The sequence below is a fragment of the Gambusia affinis genome, linkage group LG23, assembly GCF_019740435.1.
Source record: "Gambusia affinis linkage group LG23, SWU_Gaff_1.0, whole genome shotgun sequence".
NCBI lineage: Eukaryota > Metazoa > Chordata > Actinopteri > Cyprinodontiformes > Poeciliidae > Gambusia > Gambusia affinis.
The window spans coordinates 1,792,134-1,811,122 of NC_057890.1; the positions used below are offsets into that span (position 1 = coordinate 1,792,134).

General features: G+C 41.6%; 2 protein-coding genes across 2 annotated transcripts in view; one reads left to right on the forward strand and one right to left on the reverse strand.

Annotated features, from left to right (window-relative positions):
* Nucleotides 1–5,497, reverse strand: part of slc41a2b (solute carrier family 41 member 2b) — a 29,782-nt gene extending 24,285 nt beyond the window's left edge. Inside the window, exons 1-4 of the mRNA XM_044108449.1 lie at nucleotides 5,391–5,497; nucleotides 3,252–3,929; nucleotides 1,585–1,692; nucleotides 318–389 (exon numbers count right to left, since the gene is read on the reverse strand). Coding sequence (XP_043964384.1) covers nucleotides 318–389; nucleotides 1,585–1,692; nucleotides 3,252–3,791 — 720 coding nt within the window. The 5' untranslated portion in view covers nucleotides 3,792–3,929; nucleotides 5,391–5,497. The remainder of the gene's footprint in view (nucleotides 1–317; nucleotides 390–1,584; nucleotides 1,693–3,251; nucleotides 3,930–5,390) is intronic.
* A 662-nt stretch (nucleotides 5,498–6,159) lies between these two features.
* On the forward strand, nucleotides 6,160–9,273 carry nopchap1 (NOP protein chaperone 1). The gene is made up of 4 exons (XM_044108450.1): nucleotides 6,160–6,497; nucleotides 7,696–7,770; nucleotides 7,846–7,979; nucleotides 8,969–9,273. Exons 1-4 carry the CDS (start codon nucleotides 6,368–6,370, stop codon nucleotides 9,140–9,142), a joined length of 513 nt encoding a protein of 170 aa, XP_043964385.1. The 5' UTR covers nucleotides 6,160–6,367; the 3' UTR covers nucleotides 9,143–9,273.
* Nucleotides 9,274–18,989: the final 9,716 nt, after the last annotated feature.

Here is an 18,989-nt window from a genome sequence, read left to right on the forward strand (position 1 = left end):
CAGTATTTTATTGAAACTTTATACAATGGACCAACAAAGTAGCTCATCATTTTTAAATAATTCATGTTTTTTTTTTAAATGTTCTGTGAAGGCTAATGGGTTTGATGGAGCACAAACAGCATCACAGAACACCCCCCGCATCCTCCCCAAAGAAAAAACAATTGAAAAATCAATTTCCCTCCAATTTAAAACCATCAGCCTTTTTGTGTTTGCTTAACCCATAAAATCCCAACGACAATCCCAAAGTTAAACTGTGAACATGTACTGGGTGTTAATACTTTTACAGGGTGCTGGATGGGAACCGGCTGGGTAATTACCTGCTTCAGTGCCAGGTTGCCGATTATTAGGTTCCACTTCTCTATAGGAGAGTCCATCTTCCCAACATTTACCTGCATACAGAGTGATAGAGAGATAATACACAGTACTGCAGTGCTGAAATTGTCCTTATCAGCAAGACCAGAAGGGGTTAAATGTGCTTTCAGAGGAGCTGCAGAGGGTATTTGATCTGACTGAACTCTGCTTGTTGTTGACACAGTGCGGTGAAGGTGGAGCTCCTCCATGCAGGGAGCTGGGGGCCAAAGAAGGAGGGGCCCACCAACTGGTACCCCAACAAAGACCCAGTTCTGCTCTGTCTTTTTTTAATTCAGCTTCCAGCTCTGTTCAGATTGAGAAGTGGAGAAGCCAACGGTTTAAAATACCTCTCTACCTCCATGTGAACAGAACAGGAAGTGTGTTCCAACCTGACCCTTCCAGAAGGATGTTAGGATCAGATCGGTTGTCCTCCAGGTTTTACAGATGTTCCAACAGCTTGACTCTCACATGAACTAATCTTAACCAAAGTGGTGAAAAATGGCACACTTTATGTGCAAACTGATCACAGAACTAGAGAGCTGGATCTTCAGCAAGCTGTTTGCACATGTTGCCATTAGGCACAGGTTACCTTTAAAAATGGGTGGAATTGAACTTTAACCATGACATTTTGTGATATTGCAGAAATGCTAAAAGTGAAGAAAAACTATTTAAAATGACTCTGCATCCATTTTTTGGTAAACGTGTCAGCAGGTCACAGTACCTGCTTGTGTGCAGGTGACATCATTCAAGAGTTCTACACTGAAATGAAGCTGTATTGCACTTCAAAATAAAAGCATGTGAATTAAAAGACTTCCAAGTAAATTTTTTTCCTTCTACTGTGTAATTTTTGGACACCTGTCTCCCAGTTCCTACCCCTATCTAACAGTGTGGAATGATAATTGAGACAATAAATACTCATACCTGGTACTGGTATCAAGTCATACAAAGTATTAAAATGCTCAAAAACCGCACACTGTGGTCAGCTGACTCATAGAATCCTTTTGTGATTCGGCCAGCTGTGGAAACTAAAGAAATGCCAAGTAATGATAATGTTGGCAAGCTGCTGTGAACAACACAAGTAGATCTTGTTGAACAGCTTTGTTTGAATGCCGGTTCCTGTCAGCACCATGATGTAGTCGTACTTTTTTCTGAAGGTTATCCAACCAGCACATTCTGACAGCAGCATCTGCATCGTAGAGACAGAAATACAAAATGAGCTTATGGAGGACTCACAGCTGTGGACAGCCTGGAGGCCAGAGTCATCTCCAGGTTCCCCTTCAGGCCCAGCAGAGCAGGAACCAGGATGAAGATCTCTGTGATGAACTGGAAGGCCTCCCAGTGCTGCGGACACATTGGAAACAACATCTGACCTCTTATCACGCAACCTAATTTGACATTTAAAGATAAAAGCCTTGGTGTCATTCAGATAAGAGTCCACAACTCTGTCCCTGTTGAGTCAACAAAGAGATCAGCTACACCGACCTGGAAAACTTAGAAAACAGTGAACTGATAGTAGAACAGAGAAAGTTTAGATATTGGTCAAACAATCTCTTGGACAGATTTTTTTTTGTTTGTTTGTTTGTTTGTTTCAGTATTTTTTTAATCAGCTGTAGTGACCGTGACCGATCTGGTCTGCTCAGCTAAACCCGCCAAGGTAAAGGAGGGCTCAACATGATGATCCAAGTTACATGGAAGCATTCTCTTGTCACCGCTAATAAATACTCTGCCATTTAAAACAGCTTTGTTTCACAATTGTGCTTTAAATCAAATTTCAAAGAGGATCACAAGGACGCAAAACTAACACAGATGCAGTAAACCAAATCTACCAGAACCTGCTCTGTAGCGACCAGAATGCTGCGCGTCTGGTTCCTTGATCTTCCTCGTGCTGTTTGTTCTCTAATCAGTCACTACAGATTTGTTGTTGTTTTTTTTAGGGGGAAGGGTTTGCAGAAATTTGTGCAAAAATAAAAAATCAACAGATCTCTCATATAATTGTGAGTTTATTGCAAATTTTCCACAATAAACTCACAATTAAGTGATTGCTACCTCCCACCTTCAGGTGGCAGTGTTTCTGAATTCTACTTCAGGTTGTAGTCAATGATAGAATAAATATGCTTGGGTGTCCAATCGGTCTTCTTTTTTCTAACTCATCATTTTCTTTTATATCTAGGTATTTGGAACATGAAATTGCTCCTGTAATCTGGATCAAACTTCTAGAAAAAAGAAAAACTGCTGAAACACTGAGTTCCTTTACATCAATAAGGGCTAAAAGCTGCCTTTGATTCATAATAACTAAAACATTGATTAATATATTTGATGATTTTGATGATGGCATTTGACAAAATAGAATGTCTATTGATGTTTCAAAATTGATTACCGCATTATGTTTTTATAGTGCAAACAACTCTGAACTGCCTTCCTGCTGAAATGTGCTGCACAAATAAACCTGACAGGAACTTATGAAGAAAAAATATCAAAGACATCCTTGCAAAAATTTCTAAAGAAGAACCACAAAAACCAGTGATTTAAATCACACAAAACAAGACAAAAACACAAACAGATCATCTGCATAAATAATGAGATTAAATCACCTACAGACAGACCTTTTACTAATTAAGAGATTTGTGATTTCCTTTTTCGCACTTTGGGGATTTTCAGAATAAAGGGTGGTGAATATAAAAGCATGCCACACTTCTCAGAACCTCTTTTTAAAATAATATATCCTTTCTGCTCCGTGCTCAAAGCAGAGTTTATTCCAGTGATGACTGCATGACCTTCACAGTGCAGAGTTAATGCAGCTGAACATCAGCTCCACAGCCAGACGTTAATTAATAATCATAGATGAGACTTTAATCCCAGTCTGTTCAGATGGGATCCTTATTGGTTTCTTACCAGCTTACCTGAACAATATCCAGCACCATTCCAGCTGACACCGTTCCAAAGCCAGCCAGGAGAAAAGGCACCAGTATCTGCAAAGCCATGGCTAGCGGTGACTCTTTGGGCATATTGGACCCCTCTGACCCCAGCACCTCCACCGCATCCTTCTCTTCCTCCTCCTTCTCCTCGTCGCTGGCGTCGTCCCCAGAGAGCCTCCACTCTGCCAGCATGGGCTCTGTCTCAGCGCAGCCCCCTTCTCCACAGTCTGAAGTTATGGAGGAGCGGGAGGTCCGCTCCACGATCCGCCGGCCCTCCATGTGAGTGGCCTCCTGTCTGTAGCCATTCTGCAGCGAGCTGACCTCAGGTTTCCCCCCCAGGTCCACCATGGCTAATCGATCCTCCTGCAGCTTGGTGTAGCCAGTGGGAACCATGGTCTGGAAAATGGAGCCGATGCGCACCGGGGCCACAGGTTTCAAGGAGAGAGCGCTCCATCCGCTCATCCGCACCGCCAGGCTAGAACCCAGGGAGTCCCCCAAGGCTCCGCCCAGGTTCTTCATGCTCATTGTGACGGCTTCTGGGATCGCAGAGGCTCATCTCTTCTCATCCAGACTGACGGCGGACTCGGCACGACGACAACAGAGGGAGGTTCACGCAGGCTAATCAGCAGCGGCCTTGTTAGTACTGGCCTCTGGAAGGCATCACTGGAGGGAAACAGGAGAACAGGCAAATGTCAAACATGAGCAAAATAACCAGAATACAATAAAAACCTCCAGCTCACACTTCCTGTTGTTCACTGACTAAAACACAGTTAATACTGCTGCTAAATCTGTCCTTGATTCCTGTAGAATAACAGGTAATGCAGGTTCACTTAGTTTTCTTAAATAACTGATGACATGGTTCAATATGTCATATGTTATTGTTCTTCTAAAATTGAGGTTCATCTCCTTTTAAAATGTCTTACAATATTATATCCTGATATGTAAACACTGAGTGAAATGTTAATGTAAATATAAACTAAATATTTATTATAATAAGCAACGCAACATCAAGACCGCAGCGATGATTTAGTGAATTATTAAGGAATAGTCAGTCTGAGGAACCTTCAATCACTTTTAAAACTACAGTAGGTGCTGGACTATGCAAAAGTATGTTATTAAATTAGAACTACAAGCATCATTATAATTTTATGTAAGAAATCAAGAAAATGTAGCAAAAAATCATGAAGAGAACGAAAGATTCTGTAGTTTTTCATTCTCTTATTATTATTTTTTTAGCAAAATAACAATAATAATAATAATAATTATTATTATTATTATTATTATTATAATAATAACAATAATAATGTGAAAAGTGTGGTAAGCGTATTAATTTAATAACCTTAAATAATACAATTTAGTATAACCAATTTCCGTTAAAGGTTACTAACGAAAATGGCAGGGGAAAAAAATAGCACAACTTTAAATCTACGGAGAAATGGTCATTAACCCAAACTGACGGGCAGAGTTAAAAGAAAAGCTTGGAAGGTTGATATTCATAGATGTCCTAAAATCAGTCTGAGCTGAAGCTGGAAAACCAGGAATCTTTATGCTTCCACTTCCCAGTTCTGCTTTTTTATGCTGCGCAGAAGCTTAAAAAAGGTTACAGTTCAAGGCGTTTGACTATGAGCAGGAAATGTTGTTTTATCAGGTAAATAGCAGACACTTAGTTACAGACTTCCTCGTTAGTACTTTCGAGGGCTGACAACTTCTACATACAGGATTTTCAGAGAAAACACCAAAAACTAAAAACTAACTCGGTATCCTTATATACCAAATATCCTTATGGATTTTTTTGACAATTTTCTTATCAAGAATATCAAAGGAAATAATAAGTTATAGCCGTCGTAAGTGCCTCTAAATCATTCATTAGTTTCAGCTAACCACGTTATTAGCAACTTTCTTTTAAAAAGGGTGGAATAAAGCTGCCAGCTGTGGTCTATATTACCCAAACATCTTCGGGAGCTCTAAGCTAGCTGTGCAGGAATGAAAACAGTTGGGAAGCTGCTCGCGACATCTTCCGCGTCAACCACTAAGCTGCTTCACAAAACTTGTCCCGACAAATATCAATAAAATATTCCAATATCTACAGTTTTGTTCGTTTTTTCTTTTTCTTCAAGAAATTACCTGTTCGTCTGAAAAGATTTTCGACCCGGAGGTGAGATGCCAGTTTTACGTGACAGCCAACCAGCCAGCCGCGTCAGAGGGAAAAAAAAAAAAAATGCCAACAAAGATCGTCAATGAAAGACGATGGAAACTCCATTTGAAAATGACAGAACTGGTCGCAGGAGCTATGTTAAGCGTATTTACGAGATACATAAACTTCACAAAGACAGCAGTGAGGTAGGGAGTAGGCGTCGGCGACGTCAAGGATTAGCTCTAACTGTCTTGTTTGCAGTGCTGATGGATATGTTGATAGATGAGGTGATAATAGGGTACTAAACAAGTTGTTCTGTTTTTATTTAATTTATGATTGTCCAATTAACATAAATATGCTCAGCTACACTGTTTCTTTGTAGACGTTCTTTTTTATATTAGCTGTCAGTTATGCTATATAACTTTTTTTTTATTATTGCTCATTTGTTAAGTGCAAGTTTACCAGGTGGATGACTACAGTTTATATACGATTTTTAACTTCTTCCAATATTTTTTTTTTTTTCAATTTCAAAATGCCTGACCGGTCAAAGCTAAACAAGTTAATGCTACACTGCACAGAGAATATCTAAAACATCAGATTTCTCAAACTTTTACTCTAGAAGAATCTTAAGCTTGCTATTTAAAGATAAAGAACTACAATAATATGTGAAGTAAAAAAGATCAGAGTCGTACCTCTTACTATACAGTCTCTCTTAGCCAGACCAAACAAAAAGTGCCACACAGCTATTTGGATTGTAGTACGGCAGGGAAAAGGAAGGTGTGCACGTTGTTAGAAAAACAGACAAACTGACAAATATTACAGTTGATCTAAATGAGAAGAAGCTTAGTAAGGGCTTTATTTAATTTTTTTCAAGTAGACTCTGAAATCAATTTTTGAATATTGATTTGTTTTAGCTTCAGTAGTCTTCCTAAACACTAGGTGGTGCTAAACAAATATAAGTGTGGTGATGTCCGGAAATAGTAGCCAGGCGTTAGCTACATGTGTTGCACATGCCGAGTTAAACTCTCCTTCCAACATGGACCTAAACACGAAGAAAAATATTTCTCAGTCTTTACTGTCCTGTGGAAACGGTGGAGGTCTGAATGTTTTCTTCACTATTAATGAATTAGTGGATGTTGAATAATAACAATGAAGGATATTTCTATTCTATAAAACACCGTTTACTGTGAGAAGCTAATCTAATGGTATACTGGCCTTGTCAGGAATAGGGTCAACGGCTCTAAAACATGTTTTAAAATTTTTTCTCAGCGTTATCTAGTGGCTATACGTAAACAGTAGGGGTTGTTTTCTCATGTTTAGGTGGGCGCTAACTTGGGAAGCAATAGTTTCGACAACGTCCTTATTATAATGGAAATAGAAACTCGTGCAGTTTTTCCATGTTTTTTGTGCATGGAAAAACTGCACGAAAACATAAGTGCAGTTAGCTTGTCCTGTTTAATTCCTTAAAACCAACGTTGGCTGGAAATAAACTGTTGTAGTTCTTCAACTGATTGATGTTTTCTAAATAGAGTTATGAGAGTTATGTGACAGAGCCTCCTGCAGCAGTCTGTGTTGCAGTGTATTTAAAGAAGCCTCTGACTGAAGACAGTGGTAAAATGACTGACTGGTGTAGAAAGCAACGTCTTTCTGTTTGGGTTGCATCTTTCCAAGCTGCAGTTGAGCAATGAGCTCATAACTCTTCCCACTTTGATGACCTGCCAGCATTGCTTCTCTGAGTTCACTGCTTATGTTCTACCATCTTAACATTCTGCGTTCTTTGGACCAGCAAACAGCCAAAATCTTCTGTATTTATTACAGAGGTCACATTATTTTGACCAATTTATCAGCGTCTGCCTTCCACTGTAGATGGTTTTTACCAGCTGCTGATTTTATGGAGCACAAACAGTGGGAGTTCTTTGTTTTTGTTGCAAGTCATGAAAAGGAATAACTGTGATCTCGCAGTAATTGATCATCTAATCTCTGATAAGACTTGATTAATTAATAGCTACATCTTATGTTTGTTTTTAATCATTTTTTTTAGCTCATTTAGAAACTGATGCTTCCGCCAAAGACCTCTAAAGAAGATCTGTTCATATAATTATCGCTTTTGGACATTTGCGATGAGGGAATATTTTCTGCAGCAGGCTTCATTTTCTCAGTAGAATCCTAGAAATATTAATGTACCTAAAAACATCAGAATTTCCACCATAACATTAAAAAATAAAAAAACAATAAAAGTGATGTTAGAAGTTCCCTCTTCTGTCTCTGTTTGACCTGCTGCTGTTTCTCCTCCAGGCCTCAGTCAGAAGCTCCTCCTGAAGCCCGGAGAGGGCCGATCCCTGCAGACGGAGCGGGTGCCCAGGAGCAGCGGTGAGACCTCCTCCTGTAATATCACGCCTTAAGTTTGCCTGTAACATTTATATTGAAACCTTTTCTGCCCTTCAGTTCTGGAGCGCCTGCAGAGCTTCCTGCCTCGGATGGCTGAGGCCAACGAGAAGCTGAAGCAGCAGCTGGAGGAGGCTCCTGAAGGACACTTTGACATCCAGAACGTGGACGAGGCAGAACGGGTCATAGAGATGGTGAGTGTCGCTCAGTCTGGTCATGTGTGTGTGTGTGTGTGTGTGTGTGTGTGTGCGCGCTACAGCCTTCAGCTGAAGAGTGTTTAAGGTTAAGAGTAACACTTTATTTGACATGGTGTGCATAAGACTGACATGACACTGTCATAAACATGACATGACATGTTATGAACATGAAGGAGTGTTCCTAAATATTTGACGGTTGTCATGTTGTGTCATTGGGTAAATAAGGTCAATTTTAATGGACTTTTAATGCAACTTTACATTAAAGGTGTCGTTATTTACCTAATGACACTTCATGAGTCCTTCATGTTCATAACAGGTGTTATGGCTTATTTGTGATGATGTCATGTCAGTCTTATCCACGTCCCTTCACATAAAGTGTTGTCAAGCTTGGACATAAAACAACAAATACTGTCCCTGGTTCTGCAGGGTTTTTTCCAGGGTTAGTTATGGTTTACAGCTCCATCCTTCTTGTTGTGAACTCTGACTAGCTTTTTTTTGAAAAATCAAGTGGAAAGATAAAAGTTAAACAAGGAAGAGGAGTAATGTGAGATGCAAAAAGAGCACCTGTCATGTATTGAGTTCTTATAGAGCAGAGTGGATGGACATACCTTTCTGTAGTCCCACATATCTGCATTGAATTTTTTATTTATTTATTTTGCTCTTGGTCTAAAATGTTTGAATTTTCTGAGACATCCAGTGTTTTCCGTGAGCCAGAAGCTTCACTTTTTGATTTGCAGAAACAAATGAACGTTTTCAAATCTTTTAGTTTGCTGAGCTCCACCTGTAGACCTATCAGCTTAGTCACCTCCTTCAGAGGGCTATCAGCTAGTAAAATACTCAGAAACTACTGTCATCAGATATACAAATTCCCCCATAATGTTTGAGAAAGACAAAGCACTCGTCAGATTAGCGGTGTTCTGCGGACATTAGTGGACGTTCTGTTGTTTTAGTGTCCAGATAAAGATCATGTGCTCGTGTCTGTCCAGGATGTAGCTGTGGTGGAGCTGAACGAGTCGGGCAGCGAATCAGAAGAGGAGGAGACGTCTGAGTCGGAGTCTGAGGAAGACGTCGCTGAGATCACAGAGAGGAACCTCAAGCTGCCCGGAGACAGAGGGAACAAAAAGGCCAGCATCCAGGTCCTGGAGCAGGGAGGCGAGTAGGAGAGTGGGCTGCAGAGTTCTGTTGGACGGTTAGAAGAACAGAGTGGCAGCTTTTCATCATCCCTATGGGAGTTTTTATAAAAACAGAGTCAGATGATGGGACTACCTCATCCAGCCTGGCCTTTCACTGATGATCAGTGAGTCCTTCCATTACTTTAGGCCCAAACCCGCAGGTTCCTAAAACATTCATTGGGGAAGCTTCCTCTCAAGAAACTTGACGATATAATATAGGGACAACAATCACTGGTACACAACAACTCAGGCCCACTGATGAGCACGGTGGAGGAGCTGTCATGTAGTGTGTGGCAGACAAGAGATCTGTAATGGGTTCTCATTGTGTGTTTCAAGAGGACTGTCACCAAATCGGAACAAAATCAAGCTTCTTCCATGACTGTATCCGTTCAGAGAACAGGGTCCAGTAGAGAGCCTTTGGACTGACAGACGGCGTCAGAGGAAACTCTGGACTCTGGAGGATATGCAGAGGTCGTGTAACAACTGGTCACTGGTAAACCTTATGGACATGTGGTTACGCAAGGTTTACTTCGACTTTGTGATTTTTATAAGAGAAGTGCTATTCTACTACAAAAATGAGTGGCAATTTCTGTGGAACACATTTTATGTAAACAATGTTCTGCTCAAAGTGCTTTTTTTCCCCCAACTTGGTAAATATTATCTAATTAAAGTTTAGATTTTTCTATTTGTTTCAGTTTGACATTTTACTGGCTGCCAACAAATGTGGAGGATACTGTAACAAGGTCAGGTTAGATGTATGAGGAAATTATTTATGCATTTTAACCCAAGAGTCGCATTGTGGAGGACAGTCTATGATGATGTCAAAAGCAAATTGTCGGTTTGGATCAGGCTAAATGGCTGCATGTTGCTGTTGGATACCATCACAGCCATCCTCCTTTAACAACATCCATATACTCACTGGTTCCAGCAGTGGTCCACATACTGGTTCTGAAAACCACTAAATCTCCAAGCGACACTGGATTCTCCGAGTTGTACATCACCACCGCCACAAAAATCACACAGGGACACTCCAGCACTGAGAGTTACTGTTTATTCAGTGGACAGCCTCAAACACTCCCTTACTGCCTTTCACAGTGGAAAATGTTCTTCACTTTGTGAAATTAGTAAAGGATAAAACATCAATATGACATTACTGTGATGAATACAGTGAAGTGTTTGGATAATTTGACACAACAAAAAAGCATGAAACATATTTAGAAGTGCCTTTATTATATAAAAAATAGTCAAAAACAACTAATTTTGATAAAGAGGGCAGGAAAAGAGGATTTTTGTTTTTTTACATCTGGATGCTGTTTGATGGTAATAATAGAACAGAAGAGATTTATGTGATGACCAGAGTCGCCACATTACAAAATCCCTTGTTTGCTGTGGTGGATAGTTGACAGAAGAACAGGAAGTGTCAGGACAAGCTCTGTTTTCATCCTCGGTCTGGACTGTTTTTGAGGGTCGACTAGAGGACGGCACAGAGCGACATAATCCGTAACAGTTGCCCCTTTCCACTCCTTCCTGGCTGGGCTAGAGAGCTGCTGTAGCTAAAGGTTCCTATCGCTGGGCTGCAGGACTGGGATCCTCAGTAGGTCATTCATCCCCTCACCATCACAATACACACCACCAGCAGTCGGTTAGGCTAAGACCCTGGCTGAGTGTATTGTACTGTCTGTGGCATGTTGCACATCCGGTGCTTTGGACGACTGTTTACTAAGGTACATTTTATTTTATGTTTTTACTGTGTTTTGTGTCAATTGGACAAAATTATTTTCCTGGAAGGATCAATAAAATAATCTTGGCATTTGAAAATAACTAAACTGTGACAGGTTTGGACAGAGATAAACCAGTCACTCCCTTCCTATTTGTGACACCATCACCACAGGAACAATAGAAGTAGCTCCTGTAACAATGTATTAACAATTTGGTCTTTGCCAGGTTTTACATTTCATTACTTCAGCTATTAACTGATTAAGCCAAAATGAAAATTTGAAAATAAACTGGATACACCCTGTCAAGAAAATCCGAGATCATCCCACTTCCCCATGCTGGAGATTTTAGTTTAACAGTAAAAATAAATAAAGTTATCTTTAAAATTAATTACTCAAGTAAAATCTAGACCCAACATTAGACTTAAATGTCAATAAAATCAATTTGGTTGTGTGTGTTGTTTCTGTCTCCTGCAAACTTTGCTTTAATTCTACTTTTTTCTATTTAATCATAAGAAATCATAGTCAAGACAGAGAGAGTCATGAAACAGGAAAAGCAGTTTCCTGGAAAAAGAGGAAGTAAGTTTCCAGCCTGCAGATTTATAAAAATAGTTCAGACTATTACTTAGCATGAAAGTTTTAAAGAAAGAAATCTAAATATTGTGAGTAATTGGATAAGATTCAAAGTAAAATACTTATATTAATATTGGTTTACTTGTAATAATACTTACACTTACACTTACATTAGTGGGAACTCTTACAAGTAAAACAAGTAACTGTAACTTTGATATCAAATAATAAGAATAATGGATTATTCTTGGTTTCTTTACAGAAAACATTTGTAAAAACTCACATTAAGATTATACTAAGAGTAACTGATAAATTATGGTTATCATAACATTATAAAAGAATGATAAATCAGAGAAGTAAAAGAAGTTATAAATGTGATTTTTACTCTGAACTTGAAATGGTGTCAAAGGTGTAACTGCAATTAAAGATCACTGATGTGTTGGAGGTAGATTGTAGGTGAAAGGTTAAGGGAGAAAGAGGAACTAACAGGAGAGCAGAGATGGTCAACACCTTATTTGGAAACAGGTTGTTGAGCAAAAGTGGGGTGTGGGTGCGACTTTAGCAACTCTCGGTGCGAAGATGTGAGTTTGGAGGATGCAGTGCTCCTTTTCTCGGAAAAGGAGTCGTGTCCTACGTGCCTGGGTCAAAGTGACCCAGGTCACAAGTGTCACAGGTGCATTATTTCGCAACCTTCAACAGTAACCAGGGCGAAGGCCTGAGCTAAGAGTTGGGGCCTGGTTGCGCAGTCATGAGGATGTGCTTACAGATGTTCTTTTTCTATAAAAATGCCTAGGAGACTGCTACAGCTTTGTGTGTTGATTAATAGTGATTGCTTAATGTGTAATCTCTGTATTTTAGTATGTTTTCTGTAACGATGAACCAAAATCAAATAATCTAATGTAATGAATTGATGTTTTATATAAAACAAACTTTATTGATTAAAGTTAATTATATGGATAAAAGTATAGAATCAAAGAAAGAGAAGGAAGGCTGAGGTGGGTGCAAACTGCAAATGTCAGAACATGAGAGTGGGTTTAGTTGTGCAACTGCCAGGTCACAAGTATGCCTGCCACTTGAGAAAGTTTCCAATAGTCGCAGGTGTCAAAAGCACGTTATCTCGCAACAGGGTCAATATGACCCGAGTCACGAATGTCACCAGAGTGGTGTGCAATCTCCCACAACGGTTGGGGCCTGATTGTAGAGGCGGACAAACGCAAGCAGCACCCCTGCTCTCGTTCTCTCTATCTGGGGTACATGCCCACAAGTGCAGAAACGTATAAAAATGTGAGACCGAGGTGATACGTTGTTCTTGCCGGCGCTGAGACTCTACACAAGTGTGGTAAGAAGACCAGCAGAGGACTACACCCTGGAACCAAGAAAAGCGCCTCACAAGGAGGACAACGGAGCTCCTCACGCCGGACCAAAGGGCGAGATCCACCGACCCACTGCCTTGGTTCCTCATTGATTTCCACACTCTGCTCTCGACCCAACGATCTCAAATTACATCACAACGGACTTGGGGAACTGAACAAAAGTCACAGGATCGACTAAGGGCTGTTCGGCTGGATGAAGCAGACAGTTCATTTTGTTTCGTTCCAAAGAGGATTTATGATTCAAAGTCAAAGACTCTGACCAAGGACTACAAGGACTCCTGTTGCCAAGATCCGATACCATCGATGGGTATGAGTTGTGCCACACCCCAAAGCCTTATTTGATAGATAGATGACAGTGTAGGGAGGTTGTTAGGTAAAGGTTGAATTGATCTAAACTATATTGATTTTCTTTGTATGGTAGTCTCAAGTAAATTCTGTATGCCTGTCATTTTCCCTGCTAAAGCTTGCTTAATAAATTCATATATTTTAAAAATTCTGATTAGGTTGTGGACATTGAAATTAATTGAGTCATTTGAATTAAAGTGCTTCTATTTATAGTAAAATCAGTATTCATGATTCTAGTAATGTGGTGGCTTCAGACTTTCCTTTGGTGAGAGAAAAATAATGACCCTGTGATTATCTTAGTCTTAGTCACTAAAATTATCTAGCCGTTACCAAGTGCACGCTATACAATTTTAGAAAGGAACTACCGTTAACAGAAGTGGTTATTGGAACTATGCGGCTGTGAGGGCTACTCGGTTGATTGTTCCTTAACTGGGAAGGTCATAACTTCTGGATAAGGAGGTAGTCAGAGCTAGACTAATCCTTTCGCCACCAGTTTAAATAGATTATCTCTTATAGATCTTGTTCAGGGTAAGACCCAGGTCTTAGAGATTCGGACCTGTTAGACAGAGAACTGGTTCAGTAGTCAGCCCGAGGAGTTGTGAGGAGAGGCGGGCTGGCTATTGCGCAGTAACAAAACATGGCGTCCTGGTGGGCCCAAGTCCAACGGAGTAGGAGGGCCCCAGGTACTAAGTCAGTAAAAACAGATGTGTGATTCTGAATAGCTCACTTAGTGGCTAGCTCTTAGGGAGAGGAGCTAGTGGTGACTGGCAGGGCCGGCCAGTCACAACCCTTGCAGTAACTGTATAGCATACAGGTGAGGGAAAGCTTCTACTGAGGATACCTGACCAGATCCAGACAGTGAAGCCAGTAGCCAACCCGGTCTAGACCCATCCCTGCTCGATAACGTTAAGAGAGGCTTTGGGGATAGACAACTCAAGACAAAGAACAAGAATGGATACTAAAAAAGAAGATGGATACGCGAGAGCTGAATCGAAGCAAGGAATTCCACAAGAAAGTGGCTCCGGCCCCGAAGAAGAGGAACAAAGTGGAGGAGGGGAGCAGTCTAAGCTCTCCAGGTCCCAACTACAGAGAACTCCAATGAAGTTACTGCTGCTCAGTGATGGATTCGGCACCTGGACAGAGCCAAAGCAGCGATGTTCTTCAATCATCACTACTTCTACAAGAAGGAGAAGAATGAGCGGGAACCAGCATCAGCCACAGCTGCGAGAGAGGATTCTGACGTCGCAGAGGCTCCATCCCGATTCCCGAGCAGGACAGGGACCCCCGGCGGAGAGCTGGGGACGTCGGACATGGACCTCATCGACCTGACCGCCGTCGAGGAAGAAGGACCGTCTCGACCGGCCCGGCCACCAGCCCAGGAAAGTCCTCGACCGACACGTCTGGAGGAAGCGGAAGGAGCACCCCAGCGGAAGGTTGAGGAGGAGGGGATGGAGACGGCTGCGATCGACTGGTTGTCGCGGAGAGCCCAGCTGTCCGAGTTTCGCCCGACGCTTCACAGCACGGAGAGGAAACCATCGGCACCGCCACGACATCGGGATGAGAGCAGCTCCGACGACGCAGGGGAAAACACGGACGAGGAGCATCAACGAGCGCACACGCATGAGGGAGCTCATTGGCGTGGGAATGAAGAAGTGGGACAGAACTCCCAAAGGTCGGGAGGTCCCAGAAGAGTGGACTGTTATGTCCACCAGCGGAAGATTGTCTTTGTCGATACCGAGAAGTGGGACAGTACTCCCAAAGGTTGGGAGGTCCCAGAAGAGTACGTGGACGAGGTTGTGCGCAGTGTGCATGAGGCCCTAGGACATGCAGGCGTGCGATCTACCCGTAGGGAGCTGGAGGAGCAAGAGCTTTGGATCCCAGTGAAAAAGGTCCAACGCGTGCTGAGGGATCTGCAGTGTGTGGTCAATACAACGCAGGTCGCCGAGGGCAGCGGTTGGAGGGATTGACCATCAAGAGCACAGTCCCCTGGGGCTCAGTCTGCATGGATGTTGGGCCCCATGGGGAAAACAGGAAAGAGGTGAGAAACCTCTTGGTTCTGATGGACTCAGTAACAGTGACAGCTGCTAGAAGAGCAGGTCTTCCCTGCAGAGGAACCCGTTCACGCCACAGAAAGCAGGAGGCGAAGACACTTCTCCTTTTTGCCCAGAGAAGGAAAAAGGGAAGTTGCAGCTCAAAGTGTCATTGGAAACAGGGCAGAGAGTCAAGATCGGCCTACAGCCACGGTGATGAAGCTGAGGTTCAACGCCCAAGATTTTGTAAAGTAAGTACTGAACTGCAACACAGTACTACAGATGAAGAAAGGGATCCAATGAGTCGAAGCAGCTCACTCCAGTTCCTAACTAAAGAGAAACAGAAGCCGTGAAATGGCCAGTGAATCATGTAATACTCCACCCTATCTCGGACTGGCCACCGTGGGGGGGGTGGTTGTAATTAGAAGAACAACTTCAAGGCTTTGGACTGGGAGGGCCGTGAAGAAATTGGACTATGCTAAAGAAGAACTCCTGTCACAAACTGATGGATTAAACTGGAAAAGGGGCTGAAGTCGTGAGGAAGAAGTGGCGTCATAGAAAATCACTAAGATCAACCCTGTAACAAAGCATTGAAGTCAGACCCAACACCTAGAAGGATCTGGCAACTGTTTCGTCCTGATATCTAGAGCACCTGTCCTGGATATTCAGCACTGTAAGTTTTGCAGTTTTGTTTTTTATTATAAAATTGACAATTTCTGATGCCACCGACAACACCAGTACCCCTTAAAGACCACAGCTACGGAAAAGGACCACGATTACGAGGAAAGCGTCATGCTGCTTATTTTTTTTTTGCTTTGCTCTGCTGAATGTTCGAGATTTTTTTTTTTTTTTTTTGAGGCCTTCTTCCTTCCCACATCCTGAAGAAACGACAGTTCATCCAGCGAAGGTTCCTGTGGAAGAATCAGAGCGATCCAAGTTCTCTTCGACATTCATCACCTAATGGGGGAAATTAAAACTCCAAGGAGGGGGTGTCAAGAGAGGTGGAGTTTTGATGACTACACTGAGCCCTTTGTGACAACCGAGGATGAAGAATCTGCAACTTCACATCCCAGAAGAACCTCTTCTCTTTCCAGACGATGACGACGCAGAACTGCAGGAGGGTGATGGATCCCAGCATGGGAAAGGTCTGACCTCGTGGAGGGGGTGTCAAGAAAATCCGAGATCATCCCACTTCCCCATGCTGGAGATTTTAGTTTAACAGTAACAATAAATAAAGTTATCTTTAAAATTAATTATTCAAGTAAAATCTAGACCCAACATTAGACTTAAATGTCAATAAAATCAATTTGGTTGTGTGTGTTGTTTCTGTCTCCTGCAAACTTTGCTTTAATTCTACTTTTTTCTATCTAATCATAAGAAATCATAGTCAAGACAGAGAGAGTCATGAAACAGGAAAAGCAGTTTCCTGGAAAAAGAGGAAGTAAGTTTCCAGCCTGCAGATTTATAAAAATAGTTCAGACTATTACTTAGCATGAAAGTTTTAAAGAAAGAAATCTAAATATTGTGAGTAATTGGATAAGATTCAAAGTAAAATACTTATATTAATATTGGTTTACTTGTAATAATACTTACACTTACACTTACATTAGTGGGAACTCTTACAAGTAAAACAAGTAACTGTAACTTTGATATCAAATAATAAGAATCATGAATTATTCTTGGTTTCTTTACAGAAAACATTTGTAATAACTCACATTAAGATTATACTAAGAGTAACTGATAAATTATGGTTATCATAACATTATAAAAGAATGATAAATCAGAGAAGTAAAAGAAGTTATAAATGTGATTTTTACTCTGAACTTGAAATGGTGTCAAAGGTGTAACTGCAATTAAAGATCACTGATGTGTTGGAGGTAGATTGTAGGTGAAAGGTTAAGGGAGAAAGAGGAACTAACAGGAGAGCAGAGATGGTCAACACCTTATTTGGAAACAGGTTGTTGAGCAAAAGTGGGGTGTGGGTGCGACTTTAGCAACTCTCGGTGCGAAGATGTGAGTTTGGAGGATGCAGTTGCTCCTTTTCTCGGAAAAGGAGTCGTGTCCTACGTGCCTGGGTCAAAGTGACCCAGGTCACAAGTGTCACAGGTGCATTATTTCGCAACCTTCAACAGTAACCAGGGCGAAGGCCTGAGCTAAGAGTTGGGGCCTGGTTGCGCAGTCATGAGGATGTGCTTACAGATGTTCTTTTTCTATCAAAATGCCTAGGAGACTGCTACAGCTTTGTGTGTTGATTAATAGTGATTGCTTAATGTGTAATCTCTGTATTTTAGTATGTTTTCTGTAACGATGAACCAAAATCAAATAATCTAATGTAATGAATTGATGTTTTATATAAAACAAACTTTATTGATTAAAGTTAATTATATGGATAAAAGTATAGAATCAAAGAAAGAGAAGGAAGGCTGAGGTGGGTGCAAACTGCAAATGTCAGAACATGAGAGTGGGTTTAGTTGTGCAACTGCCAGGTCACAAGTATGCCTGCCACTTGAGAAAGTTTCCAATAGTCGCAGGTGTCAAAAGCACGTTATCTCGCAACAGGGTCAATATGACCCAAGTCACGAATGTCACCAGAGTGGTGTGCAATCTCCCACAACGGTTGGGGCCTGAGTGTAGAGGCGGGCAAACGCAAGCAGCACCCCTGCTCTCTCTCTCTCTATCTGGGGTACATGCCCACAAGTGCAGAAAAGTATAAAAACATGAGACCGAGGTGATACGTTGTTCTTCGTCGCCGGCGCTGAGACTCTACACAAGTGTGGTAAGAAGACCAGCAGAGGACTACACCCTCGAACCAAGAAAAGCGCCTCACAAGGAGGACAACGGAGCTCCTCACGCCGGACCAAAGGGCGAGATCCACCGACCCACTGCCTTGGTTCCTCATTGGATTTCCACACTCTGCTCTCGACCCAACGATCTCAAATTACATCACAACGGACTTGGGGAACTGAACAAAAGTCACAGGATCGACTAAGGGCTGTTCGGCTGGATGAAGCAGACAGTTCATTTTGTTTCGTTCCAAAGAGGATTTATGATTCAAAGTCAAAGACTCTGACCAAGGACTACAAGGACTCCTGTTGCCAAGATCCGATACCATCGATGGGTATGAGTTGTGCCACACCCCAAAGCCTTATTTGATAGATAGATGACAGTGTAGGGAGGTTGTTAGGTAAAGGTTGAATTGATCTAAACTATATTGATTTTCTTTGTATGGTAATCTCAAATTCTGTATGCCTGTCATTTTCCCTGCTAAAGCTTGCTTAATAAATTCATATATTTTAAAAATTCTGATTAGGTTGTGGACATTGAAATTAATTGAGTCATTTGAATTAAAGTGCTTCTATTTATAGTAAAATCAGTATTCATGATTCTAGTAATGTGGTGGCTTCAGACTTTCCTTTGGTGAGAGAAAAATAATGACCCTGTGATTATCTTAGTCTTAGTCACTAAAAATTATCTAGCCGTTACCAAGTGCACGTTACAATTTTAGAAAGGGAACTACCGTTAACAGAAGTGGTTATTGGAACTATGCGGCTGTGAGGGCTACTCGGTTGATTGTTCCTTAACTGGGAAGGGTCATAACTTCTGGATAAGGAGGTAGTCAGAGCTAGACGAATCCCTTTCGCCACCAGTTTAAATAGATTATCTCTTATAGATCTTGTTCAGGGTAAGACCCAGGTCTTAGAGATTCTCCGGACCTGTTAGACAGAGAACTGGTTCAGTAGTCAGCCCGAGGAGTTGTGAGGAGAGGGCGGGGCTGGCTATTGCGCAGTAACAAACAACCCTC